This window comes from Cavia porcellus, unplaced genomic scaffold, assembly GCF_034190915.1.
Source record: "Cavia porcellus strain 051 isolate PalLab524CR breed Dunkin Hartley unplaced genomic scaffold, mCavPor4.1 scaffold_25, whole genome shotgun sequence".
Classification (NCBI taxonomy): Eukaryota; Metazoa; Chordata; class Mammalia; order Rodentia; family Caviidae; genus Cavia; species Cavia porcellus.
The window spans coordinates 1,616,873-1,629,529 of NW_026947508.1; the positions used below are offsets into that span (position 1 = coordinate 1,616,873).

Here is a 12,657-nt window from a genome sequence, read left to right on the forward strand (position 1 = left end):
CCCATCCTGTGTCCCCCCTCCAGGCATACGCTATGATGCTGTCGCTCTCTGAGGACACGCCCCTCCACGCCACCGCGCAGAGCTCACTGGGCGCCTGGCTGAACATCACGGGGGCCCCCTCCGAGTCCGGAGCCTTCAACCCCAGCAACCACCTCTAAAGGGCCGGGCCCGGACCAGAGTCCAGAGCCAGAGCACCTGCTGCAGGGATGCAGGGGGCCGGGGAAGCCCCGCTGCCCGTGGCGACACTGCTCGGCCCAGTGCTAACGGCTCCCGTGAAAACTCAGCACCCAAGAGTCCCCGAAGCAGCAGCTGGGCTGCCCTGCCTCCTCCTAGAACTGGCCCCAGCAAGACCCCGTCCCGGAGCTGCCTGGAGGACCAACACCGGGCGAGCGTGGCATCTTGATCCCAGCAGCCACCGCCAGGTGCCCATGGGGCACAGAGCGGGGCAGAAGGCAGGTGTGCGCCTAGGACAGACGTCTCTCTCGCCAGCAGTTTTCATAATGAAAGCGACGAGAATAGCCCTTTTGGTAATCGTATTGACTACAGAGTCTATTTAAGCATGTGGGTTTTAAAAATAGACAGTATTTTTTAAAAATCAAAAAAATGACTTGCAAATTGTTTTTTAAAAGTAATTTTGCATTGCTCTGAAATTTCAGCTTACTTGCAAAGACAGCCCTGCCTGGGCAACCAAGCCGGGCTCGGGTGTGTCCTTTATACTGTAGATAATGGAGAATTTTCTATCTCTGATCCTATTTGTACAAGCCAAGGTGATTCTGGGCGCCCCGGAAGCAGAATGAGGGGCATGGATCCACTCTTTCCGGCAGTGTGGACTCTGCTGGAACCCAGAGGCGCCCCCGTGTGGTCTGCGCGGGAATCCACAGGCCCCACCAAGAGCCCCCAATTGTATGGAGACTCTGGGGGACGCGGGTCCTCCCTGCAGAGGTGTGGCCAGGTGCCCTGTGGTCCTTCCAGCCCCATCTGTACCCTGGCCTCCCCCAGGCTGGCCCTGGCTTCTGTTCTCCCGAAGGCAGAGCTGAAGGTCTGCTTTCCGCCTCCCCAAGGCCACCGGCTGGGGCCCCTGCAGCTGCCCTGCTCCAGGACGCTAAGCGCTACTGTGCCTAAAACTCTGGATCAACCCCGCGGCCACCATCTCCACTCTTTGTGCAGGTTCTTGGCAGGCCAAAGTTGAGGACCGAAGGGTCCAGGGGACCCAGCACAAAAGGTGAAGAGGACACAGCCCTAGGGACCTGCAGCTCCTTCCTCTGGATATGTCCGCTTCTCCCTTTCCATGGGCTTTAAATTATTCCCATAGGGGCCAATTTCAAATAATCCTTTCTTTTCCCTGATGGAATTTACCTTAATCTGTATATAACTTGTAATTTTTTCTAATTCATTTCTTTTCTTATTTTATTTCTTCCTTAACAGTATTTTTGGCATTAGACATTCTTATTGTGAAGAAATAATGTTAATATAAGTATCTAGTGAAGGACCAAAACCGTGTAATAAGGTGTGTTGTGTGATCAATAACCAGGGAGTGGGGCGGTTTTAAATGTGCCAAATACCCCGCGTCCCCCCACGAATCCTGCTGTCGCCGCTGCCCACTTAGCAGACAATCATATGTTTTTGTTAAATTTGAGTTTCAGTCGCATTTGCATTTAAGACAAGTGTTCTATTTATTTTATGGTTTGGAAAAGAAAAGTAAGGAGTGTCCCCAAAAGAAGAGAAAAAGAGAAATTGCCCAGGTTGCCCTTGAACAAAGAAGACAGAAATGCAGGCTATCGTGACACAAGCCGCGCGTGTGTGGATTTGTTCACACTGCGGATGTCTATCAGTGTTTGTCCCCAGGGGCAACAGGGCATGTGCGGGAGGACGTGTCCCGGGCACTCTGGACCACGGGCAGTCGCCTACATCAGTGCCTGGCCAAGCAGGCCTGTCCCGGAGCTTGAGACAGGGAAGTGGACCAGGCAGACCGTGGACCACGCAGACCCACAGACCGTGGGGAGAGGGGTCTCCTTTTGCTAAACCCAAGGAGCATGGCAAGATGAGAGCCTCCCGTGCGCGCACAGACTGGAGAGGCCGGCGGACGAGCTGGCTGCGGCCACACCGTGAATGTTCTCCAACGCAAACCCCGTGTCATCCAGGCCTCCCGCCAGGTACCGCCATGGGAGTGTCCCGTCTCCTCCTGAACTAGATGGGATCCCTGTAAAAATCCAACCTCACGTACAAATGCCCCATTTCTGTAAACCCAAAATTATATGATTTCTTCTGTGAAAGATGATGTGTGTGCTTTCTTTTGCGAAGTGATTCTCCAAAGTGGGAGGGGTGGATGGAGCCGCACTGCCACCTGCTGGCGGAGGCAAAGAGAGAAGGCTCCCCTCTAACCGCTCTCCGGAACCCCCTGCCCGGTTCTGTCCTTCTGGGCTGGCCTCCCAAGCACTGTCTCCTCTTGCCAACCTCCTATCCCTTTCCCAGGACCCTGGTCAGATCTTTAAGTCCTATATTTTTGTTCCCTGAAAATGGTGATAGCAAACCTAGCTTCTCCAGAACACTCAGACCCAGCACTTAGCCATTTTGGAGGACTCTGACCTTGAACCCCTGACCAAGAAAGCACTTATCTCCTGCCCTGGGACAGTCCTGAAAGATGGCCTCCACACTTAGCCACCTCCAGGAGCCGGCCAGCTCCACCCCTACTTTTCTTTGTCCAGATGTGCCCGCCTCCTTCAGGCCCAGTGTCCTCAGGACCAGGAGACCAACCGGGGGCCAGTGGCCAGGCCCGGCAGGAGCTTTCCCAGACCCTGGCCTCTGAGCAACAATCTGCCACAGGTGGCTACATCCACTGGTAGCATGAGCAGAGGTGAGACCACAGACAGCTGGCCTGAGGATGGTGGTCCCAGCAAGGATCCTATGAGGCCAGGGTCCCTAGACTGCCACCCCAACCCTAACTCCTCCAATGGTTGACCCTCAGCCCCAGATGGAAATTCAGACAGAGGCCTCTGGCATCTTCCATCTGCCACCCTCCAGACCTGGCCTCGGGGCTCTGTTGTCGCTGTCATTCTCAGACAATTGGGTGGGATATGTGGCACCAGCGGGTGCCCGTGCACACCCCAGGGGTGTGTGGCAGCGCACAGGTGGGCTGGCGGGGCCTCCCTCCCAAGGCCCAAGTGCAGCTGGCCCGGCAGGCACTGACGGGCCCAAGCCCAGCGCCCCGAGTGCAGCCCCATAGACTCAGGGCCGTGGCTTCCTCTGCCTCCGCAGCCTCCCAGGAGTGACCAGAAGCCCTCGTAAGCACAGAGCACGTGTTCTAGATGTGAAGCCATGAAGCACTGGATTGTGGCCCTGACCCTGGCCCCTGCCCAAGCGACTGAAATCTACTGAGCTGTATTCACTGTGCTGTTCCAGGGTGGGGAGCGGAGGCCCGGGCCTGCGCTGCCGCCGCGTGGGGGCCGGGGAGCCGGGGCTCTGGGACACAGCCACCCTGGGTCACGGAGCCAGCCGGGGATTAGAAGCCATGGAACTGTGTCTGTAGCACTGAGTGATACTGTGACAAAGACGCTCTTGCATTATCCGAGTTCCTTTCTCCATTCCATTTTGTTTGTTTGTTTGTTGTTTTATCCTTTTTCTGTCATGGATCCACATTACCACTTTTTGGGGGAAAAATACAATAAACCCAAGCAGCTCGAGTCTCTGCGTGTGCAGGTCAGCTGCGGGCAGCGGAGCCCGGGCCAGCACGCGTGTGGCTGAGAGTCGGTGTGCACACACACACCCTGGGTGTGTGTGCGTGTGGTGCGCGTGTGTGCGTGTGTGAACGTGTGTGCAGGGTCCTGAGCCTGTCCGCCCACCGCCGTCACATTCAGATTTGGTTTAGTGTTGTTCTTGTTTTTCGTTTCGTTTTGTTTCTTTTAGAACTGTATAGCGTTGAACAAGAAATCAAATGTAAATGTCTGGTTTTCACATATTGTTTAAGAAACAAAAGAAAAAATCTAGCAGGAGGCCGGTGCTCACCCCACACTGTAAATTGCTTCTGTTGTGTTTATAGTGAACTGTGCATGGCTCGTGTTTCGCGGTCACTATGGTGTCTGTTTGTGAAGTTTTATGACCAGGAAAACCCGTAGATTCACTTACTGAATATGTGATTAGGGTCGACAGCAAGACCAGCGTCCCGAGCGGAAGCCCGCACCCGGGCCGCTCCCGACAGAAATCACTGTGGGAGAGGAAGGAGAGAGGCGCGTAGAAAATAATCAAAAGAGCGATTCCGCAGAACTCCTGATGCTTGTGACGAAGACAAACGTACTGTGTAGAGGAATCCTCAGCGGGAGAGCCTAGGAGATGCCGATTCTGAGGTTAATGCTGTAGAATAGGACTGTACACCAAATGTAATCTTTCCGATGCTACGGTGAGTTTATACATGAGATTGATATGCAATAAATCTGTGTGCTTTTCTAAGATTGGGGCCTGCGAGCTTCATTACGGAGGGGCCGAGGCCTCTGGGTGGGAGAGCAGCGGGGAGACTGGGCCAGGCCCCGCCCCAGCCCCCCAGCCTTGACTGAGGAGCCAGGATGCACGCGAAGCCCTCCTCCCCAGCTCAGGGCTGCCCAAGCTCCAGAGGAAAGCAAACTGCAGAGGGCACAGCTGCCCTGGCCCTGCTGTGAGAGGCGGCCTGAGAGGGCCTGAGGCGGGTGTGGAGGTGAGCAAAGGCCCTGAGGCCACAGGGTGCAGAGTGGCCTCCTTCAGGGGCCTCTCTGGCCTCAAGCAGGGAGCACCCCAGGACTCCTTCCTCCAGGGCCCGATCCCCAACCTCGCCCTGCTCTGACCAAGAGATCTCCTAAGGCCAGGTCTGAAGCCACACTCCTCCCCGTGGTGCTTCCCCGACACTTCCTGCCATACACAAGTTCTCACACCTCACTTGGGGGCCCCTGCACCTGCACCCCAGGGCCAGCCTGGCTTCCACACCCCACCCCATTCAGGAACTCTGCCTGTCTCCTCAGCCCTGGCTGCCGCCACCTCCAGGAAGACCTCTGAGCTGAAACTGCCCCTTCCCAGCACTTAAGAAGCTGCAGGCAGTGATTTCACAGGCACAGAACCCTAGCTTGGGGGGGGGGGGCAGGCCCCAGGACAGCACAGGAGAGGAGTCGCCCATCCCCACGCTCGGCCTCCAACACAGCACTGCCCGCTGCAGACAGAGCTCCCAAGAAGCCTGGGAGTCGCTGCAGGCGGGAGGGCTGGAGGTGCAGGTGTCCAAGGGTGACGTCCCTCAGCACAGATCCAGGGACACCACACCGAGGCTGCGAGGAGCCAGGATGTGCCCTGATGAAAGCCAACGCGAGTGGGGACCTGGGGCCCCCAAACAGAGGCTCCAGCTACTGCCAGAAAGGAAGACATGGAAGTTGGTCTTGGCACCGGATCCCAGAGCCCGAATCTGGGGCTCTGGCCTTTTATCCTCTCAGCGCCCAGAGCGTTCCACAGGGCAGGCGGGGGAGCAGTTTAGTGCTGCAGGGCCCTTCGCCTCCCAAGGTGACTGACCAAGTGTCACTGAGGACTTAAGCCTGGTGGCAGTCACCACGGGGTTCACCAGCAGCTCAGGTCCTGAGAGGCTGAAAGGCCCCTTTCTGGAAATCAGGACTGCGTTCTCCGGGACAAATGGCGTGAATCACAAGACTGATGAATGGCTGGCTCCCCAAAGTCACTGCAATCCAATGACAGTCTCTGACACCCCCATAAAGGCCCCGCCTGGGGCTCCCCACTCTGGGGCTCCAGTCAAGTGAAAACCGCCCCACTTTGTTCAGCCTGGCAGCCGCCCTGCTCATTAGCCCTGCAGGGCACAGGAAAACTCCCGGACGCCCAGCAGCTGACAATGGCCCCATTGTGGGGCGCAGGAAAGGAGAGAGCAGCCTTGGGGTACTGCTGACAAGCACACTTTGTCCCCCAGCGTTCCTCACATAAAAGACCGAGGAAAAAGGACCCATTTTGGAAACGGAAAAAAACCTACAGGAGAAAGGAAAAAAATCGTGTCAATGAAGAATCTGTTTTCTGGGAAAAGAAGTGCTTTCTCATCCCCCGCGTCCCCGGCCCAGTGAGAACTCGCTGGGTACGCGGGCCGCTGGGAGAACCCTCGCTTTCCTTTCTCACGCAGCCAAGTTCCCCAAACCCAGATGTGTCCCCATCTAGGTAGGCACCAGGGCCAGGGAGGGGACCGGGAGGGGGCGCCCTGCAGCACAGGGTGTTCAGGGTGTCGGGAGCCGGCATCTCTGCTCCCCCACCCTCCACCCTGCAGCTGGGCCTGATTCAGGAAGGGCATGCAGAGGGGTCTCAGGGAGGAGGAGCCAGCAACCTTGCAGAGTTGACTGGGTCCCCACCCAAGACCCAGGGGAGGGAGCTGGCTCTTCCTCTGCCCTGGGATGGGGGGGGGGGTGCAGCTCTGAGATCGAACTCACAACCCCGCACTTACCAGGCAGGTGCTTATGCTGCTGAGCTAAATCCCCACCCTGCTCCTCATTCCTGAGCCCTGAGAACTCCAGAAAGACCCAGGAAGCCGTCGAGACAGGACAGAGCTTTTACAATGCAGGCAACACAAAGGTGTGACACAGGGTCCCGGAGCCAGAAGGCAGGGTAGCACCCATCCACAGGGGAGCAGGCCACCCAGGAAGGGTGGGCAGAGACCATTGGCGGCACGGTGAGGCTGGGGGGGATGGTGTCAGCTCAGGAGCAGCAGCATCCCGTGGGACCGGGCAGGGGTCAGTGAGCAGTGCGGCTTTCTCTGGCTGGCCCTGAGTCGGAAACAGAAGCACAAATTCAGCAGCCTTGGTTGGGGCCGCCTGGAGCCCTGGACACCTTTGTGTGGGGCCAGTCACAGCAAAGTACTCGAGTGGTCCTACCAGCTGGGCAGGCTGTGGGTCACAGGGCTCTTCATGGAAGAGATTTAGCTTTCTAGAGACATTTTAGGGTCACAACAAAATTGGTCAGAAGTCACGAGATGAGCCCCATTCACCACATGCTCTCCCACCATGGGCACTGCCCGAGGAGCAGCTGGTCTGCTGTAATCCGCAGCCCACCCGATGGACAGGTCGCCCCTTGTGGTCGCTAGGCCTTGCCCTCGTGGACGGCCCAGGGGCTGCGATGCGTGTACGATGCACACGCTGACATCTCGTAAATGAGCAAAGCCTCGCTGCCCTCGAGTCCTGCCCCTCCCACGCGTCCCTCTCTGTCCCTCCCACCCCTGCGCCCCCGTCTGTGTGCAGGTCCCCAGAGCACCAGGGGCTGGAGTCCCTGCAGGAGCATTTTCATCCTGGCTTCTTTCACGTGCCACATGTGTGTAGTGACGCCCACACCCAAGTTCTCTGTTTCTTCCCAGAAGCTCAGTCCCTGCCAGCACCGCCCGGCTCCCCACTGCTGGGACAGGCTGCGTACTCACTGCCGACGAAGGCCGCCTGGGCTGCTGCTGTGAATTCTGTTTTACTGTGGATGGCACGGACGTCATGGTAGGCTTCATTCTGGAAGAAGCTACCACGTGGTTCCCCTGGTGGCTGCCCCAACATGTGGTACCCGGGAGCTCCACTGCCTCCCCGGGGCACTGGGCACAGGGTCTGCTCTCTAGACTACGAATCCCAGTGCCTTCCGTGAATTCAGCCTTTGGAAACAAGCAAGGCCCCCGCTGCAAGCCCGCTGGGCATGGACAGACCAACTACTGGTGCTTGCAACCCCTACACAACTACATGTCACCTGCAGGCTGAGTTCAGGAGCCAGTTCAGGGTCTGAGCGTGAGGTCCAGGGTCTTGGGGTGGTTTCCAGGGCGACATGGTGACTGTGGCCACAGAGCTGAGTCTGCACAGCGCACCTAACTGTGCCCCAAAGGATGACCACTTTGGTCAGCGCAAAGTGGACCCCAGTTAACCTGATTTTTCAAATGCAGCATGGTCCAGGCCACCCAGCCCTGCTTCAAGGCAGGAGCCCCCCTCAGATACCATCATTCCTGCCCTGGAGGGGGCTGGCAGTACCCACAGCCCTGCCGCCTGGCCCTGAGCTAAGCCTGGACCAGCCAGGCTGCCGCCAGCCTGGGAGGAATCCTGTGCTCAGTGGAGCCTAGGTTGGTGCCAGTGACAAGCCCTCTGAGCCTCAGAGGCGGAGGGGTGGGAAGGGTGGGTCCTTGTACCCTCCCGATCCCCTTGAGACTGGGCGTGGAGCTTGTGTGAGCAGACTCTGCTTGGATCATGTGCAGAGTTAGAAGACACAGAGGCACTGAGGCACACGCCTGTCCTCCCAGGGTTCGGGAGGCAGAGGCAGGAGGGCTGCAGATTGGAGATCAGCCTGGGCAACTTGGTGAGACTCTTTCTCAAAATAAAAGAAAAAGAGCTGGGGATGTAGCTCAGTGATAGAAAGAACCCTTGTCTCGCATGTGTGGTGAGACTCTGGGTTCTACCCAAGACCAGGAAAAGAAAGCACAGAACACAGAGCAGCACTGCAGACCCCATGCTGTCTACGCAACAGCAAAAACCAGAAAGACCCCTGAGATGGATGAATACCGATTTCAGCGTGGCGGTTTCCTCTGGGAAGGGAAAAGAGAAAGGGGAGAGACCGGAGGGGCCGGAAGAGGTTCCGGCTCATCGGCAGAGTTCCACAGGTGTTTGGGGTCCTCTGACCCACACCTCGTCACCCGCAGAGGAGAGTCTGTGCGCTTTTCCCCGCCTTTGGCTCTGGCTAGGACACAGAGCAGACGAGGCGGGGAGCCCGCTCCTCCTGGCCTGGAGCCCAACCAAAGCCGCCAGCTGTCCTGCTGGCTCAGCCAAGGCCCCTGCGGGTGCCATCCTGCTGAGCGCAGCTCTCCCTCTGAGATCTTAGCTACCCACTGGCGGTGCAGGTTGAGCTCGAACAATCTCCCTCCATCCGAGGAAGAGATCTGACGATGCTTCTCCTCCATGCTGCGGTGCTGTGAACCGTGCCCGGGGGGCTGCAAATACTAGGCTAAACGCGCCTCGATTCCAGTGTCACCCGCCACACGCACAGCTGGGTGTGACCTGCTGTAGTGTGTGAGGACGTCGGTCCCCAGCTTGGGACCTGCTTGGGATTGGGATTAGGGTACCACCGGCCCCAGGAAATGAGCAAGGAGCCCACTTCGGGGTTTCCGAAAGACCAAGCCGGGGTTGTTTCTCCTCTCCACCGCCTGCCTCCGTCCGGCATCGTGCCGTCAGGGCTGGAGCATCCTTTGCAGAAAGGTGCCGTGTGTTTATTGGTATAAATGCAGTTTATGGTTTAAATGGAAGGCTGGAAGAATTCCACTCTCCTTCCTGTCTGTCTTCGAGGCAGCCATGAGAGCTCACCCTTGCAAGGCCGCTCGGTTCATCTCACACCCCACGTGTCTCTGCCATGCTCCCCGCCCATGTGGCCCAGCAGCGGCTCTCCACCTCCTTATGGGCCCCTGAGTCTTCTGTCCTCCTTGAACAACCTCAGATTATCGATCATGTTGATCTTGTCAGATAATCGCCATATTGTTTTATTGATTTTTCTCTGGCGTGGATTTATTTCCCACTATACTAATTTCTGTTGATTTATTACCTTATCATTTCTACGTCTTTGTCTTTAATTTGTACTAAATTTTGTAACATTTATGCTTTTTTTTTTTTTTTTGCTTTTGTTTTGAGACAGGATCTTATATATATTCCAGGCTGGCTTTGACCTTACTGCATAGCTTAGGCTGGCCTTAAATTCACAAGGATCCTCCTGCCTCAGCCTCCTAAGGGCTGGGATTATGGGCCTGTGCCACCACACTGGGAGCTCACGTTTAAAGATGGAATATGGACAGCTGGGTCCTAACAGCTTCTTAATATAAGCAGCAGAAGTATTTCCCTTGACCCACGCCTGCAGGCACAACCCACAAATTTTGTTTTTTCATTATGAATCAGAAGTATTTTGTAATGTCTCCTGGGTTTCTCTTTTGACCTGATTTAATTGCATTATTTAATTTCAAATGCTTAGGAAATTCACAGATATCATAGTGCTGTCCTGCTGTGCACACAGATCTTGTGCATGATTTGCATGATCTGCATCATCTTGATTGTGTCGACATTCCAGGCTCTGCTCTCCAGCCTGGCCTGGGAAGCTCTGTTCTCTGAACATCTCGTGCCTGTCTGAGAAGGAGCTGAAATCTGCAGTCACCGGGCTCACTGGGCTCAGTAAACACTGGTCAGTGGAGCTGGGCAAGGCTTAACCTGCTTGGTGCTTTTTCTGCCTTCTTGTTCCATCATTTGCTGAAAGAGGTACGGAAATCTCCAAGATTTGGTGTGGGCCTCTTTTTTTCCTGGCTTTCTCTCTCTCTCTCTCTCTCTCTCTCTCTATATATATATATATATATATATATATATATAGTCTCACTCTATAATTCAGGCTGGTCTTAAACTCACAGCGATGCTCCTGTCTCAGCCTCCTGAGTGCTGGGCTATGTCATCTCTTTTTTCGTACATTTTGAAAATCTGTCACCGTGTGGAAATGGGCAGGACTCAGTGCCACAAGAGCTGAAGAGGTTGTCTTCCTGATCCTCCAAATCCTTTGTCACCGTGACCTGCCTCTCTTTCCCCAGGCAACATTCTTTTCCAAAGTCTATATCTGACACTAACACAGCCACTCCTGCTGTCTGATGACCAAGGTTTGCATAAAACCTTCGCCTCCTGGACTTCTCCCCTGTGTCTTTCTGTTTGAATCTTATTTAATGAGCACAAATAATTTTGCTTTGCTTTTATTTAGTCTGACAGCCTTTATCTTTTCCTTATCATTTTTTTCCTTTGGTACCGGGGATGGCACTTTTGTGCTTGCAGGGCAGGTACTTAGCCGCTGAGCTAAACCCCGGGCTTTCTTTTTTTTCTCTTTCTTACTGTGATTTACTTTTGAGTGACACTCCATCATTGTATGTAAAATATATGAATTTTACAATGACATTTCTATTGTCTCTGCCCGCATTTTGTGCTTTTATTGTAATACATGTTCCTTTAAACAATATCTTTCGAAGAAAAAGTTACAGCCCAGGAAAGCACCTCGCCTAGACACCCACATACTTGGGATTCCCGGGGCCCTGCCCTTGCTCTTGTAGAGCGAAGTTGGCACCTGCTATGATTTCCTTTTAGCCAGGACGTTTCTGCCCTGGATGTTTCTTGTAGTCTGGGTTTGTTGATGATCAAACTTCAACCGTAGTCCTGGAACATCTTTATTCCACCGTTTCTGGGTATTTCCACTAGCAGTGTACACCTTGGCTGACAAGCCCGATTTCTGCAGTGGGTTAGAGATGCACCAGTCCTCTTGTCGGGCAGCCAAGATCAGAGTCACCAGTGTCCCCACCGCCTGGCCTCGGACAAGGGCCTCCAGGCTCCCCGGGGACCACACACCTGGGTGCAGTACCCACCATGGCCTCTGGGGGCAGCAGCCACTCGCCTCTCCCAGGAGCTGGCACCTCATTTCCAAGTGGTTCCGTTCAGTCCCAGTTCAGCCACGGGAGTCAACTCCGAGCTCCACCCCTTCCCTCCCCTCAACGACGACCACAGGGCCTGCGTCCTGCCCAGATGGCACTCAGCTAGGGTGAGGGCCAAGCAGGCTGCCCAGTGGGCCATGTCGGGAAGAACACCAGCCGTGCCCATGGGACGTGGGGTCTCCTTACCCGGGAGCTCCGCACTCCCCTCCTGTCCTCACTCTGTCTTATGACAGCCATGCACTGAGGAGGACCTGGAAGCATCTCAGGAACTGTGGACACAGTGTCACAAGGGCTGAAGAGGGTGTGACAGGGCACGGCTGGCAGTGGGATCTGGGGTGTGGAGCTGCAGATTGAAGCAGACAGCAGACAGGATGGTCTCCAAGTCCTCAGCTGGCGGGCAGGGCATCTGCCTTGGGCCCCCACCCCACTCTGACAGACTTGGACCTCGATGCTGCTCTAAGGATGAAGACTGGGAAGCCTGCAGGGCCACTGGCTGCCGCCCACAGCCTGCTTCCCAGGTCCACCTGGGCCTAGTGCTCCCCTCTGGCCCCACCTCCTCAGCCTCCACCCATTCCTGCCACCCTAAGGCCCGGGCTGGGGCCTTTAGGGACCAGCCGCTCTCACAACCTGGGGAGTGCAGTCCCCTAACCCACCCCAGCCTGGCTCTCCTGAGGCCCCTCCACACACCACAAGGCACCTTGACACCAGACCTGGGGCTCAACAGCCAGGAAGGCCCTGCTTGCTGGGCCTTGGTCCCCTGTGACATGGGGATGGCTGTGACTCTGCCCCCTGGAAGGGGCTGGCTGCTGTGTGCTCCTGGCTGCCAGAGGCTGCCTGACAGGTGGTCAGGCCTGAAAGAACCCAGAGGTGGGATCTTCCTACAGCAAAGAGGCTCCCGCAGGCCCGGATCCTTCAGGGAAGGCTTCCTGGAGGAGCTGGCGTGGAGCAAAGAGAGTAACCGCGGGAACAAGGCCAGAGCAGGAGCAGGAGGTCCAAGTGACTGGATCTGGAGAGGCCAGAGGAGGTACATGGTCACATGGGCGCAGGCCAGTCCAGGTGCGCAGGGTGACCCAGCAGGCAACGCCAGATAAGGTGCACAGCGGGTGCCTTGAGCGAGCCCCGCCCGATCCACCCCTCCCCCTGATGCCCAGGCTGAGCCTTCCGGCTAGAACACACCTGGCCCCGCCTACCTGGACCTACCTGCACCG

General features: G+C 56.2%; 2 protein-coding genes and 1 long non-coding RNA gene across 5 annotated transcripts in view; 1 reads left to right on the forward strand and 2 right to left on the reverse strand.

Moving 5' to 3' along the window:
• Positions 1-4,445, forward strand: part of Prdm16 (PR/SET domain 16) — a 266,107-nt gene extending 261,662 nt beyond the window's left edge. For all 3 annotated transcript variants that reach the window (XM_063235342.1, XM_063235343.1, XM_063235341.1), the window contains one exon: positions 24-4,445. In XM_063235342.1, the coding sequence (XP_063091412.1) occupies positions 24-158 (135 nt within the window). In that variant the 3' untranslated portion in view covers positions 159-4,445. The remainder of the gene's footprint in view (positions 1-23) is intronic.
• Positions 4,446-6,532: 2,087 nt separating this feature from the next.
• LOC111757184 (uncharacterized) lies at positions 6,533-7,994 on the reverse strand. Its single transcript, XR_002791547.2, has 2 exons — positions 7,409-7,994; positions 6,533-6,764 (listed from the first exon to the last, which is right to left on the reverse strand). It is a non-coding gene; the product is annotated as an uncharacterized LOC111757184 (long non-coding RNA).
• Positions 7,995-10,938: 2,944 nt separating this feature from the next.
• Positions 10,939-12,629, reverse strand: LOC134472870 (uncharacterized). The gene is made up of 3 exons (XM_063235352.1): positions 12,160-12,629; positions 11,636-11,792; positions 10,939-11,250 (listed from the first exon to the last, which is right to left on the reverse strand). Exons 1-3 carry the CDS (start codon positions 12,477-12,479, stop codon positions 11,092-11,094), a joined length of 636 nt encoding a protein of 211 aa, XP_063091422.1. The 5' UTR covers positions 12,480-12,629; the 3' UTR covers positions 10,939-11,091.
• Between the last annotated feature and the right edge of the window lie 28 nt (positions 12,630-12,657).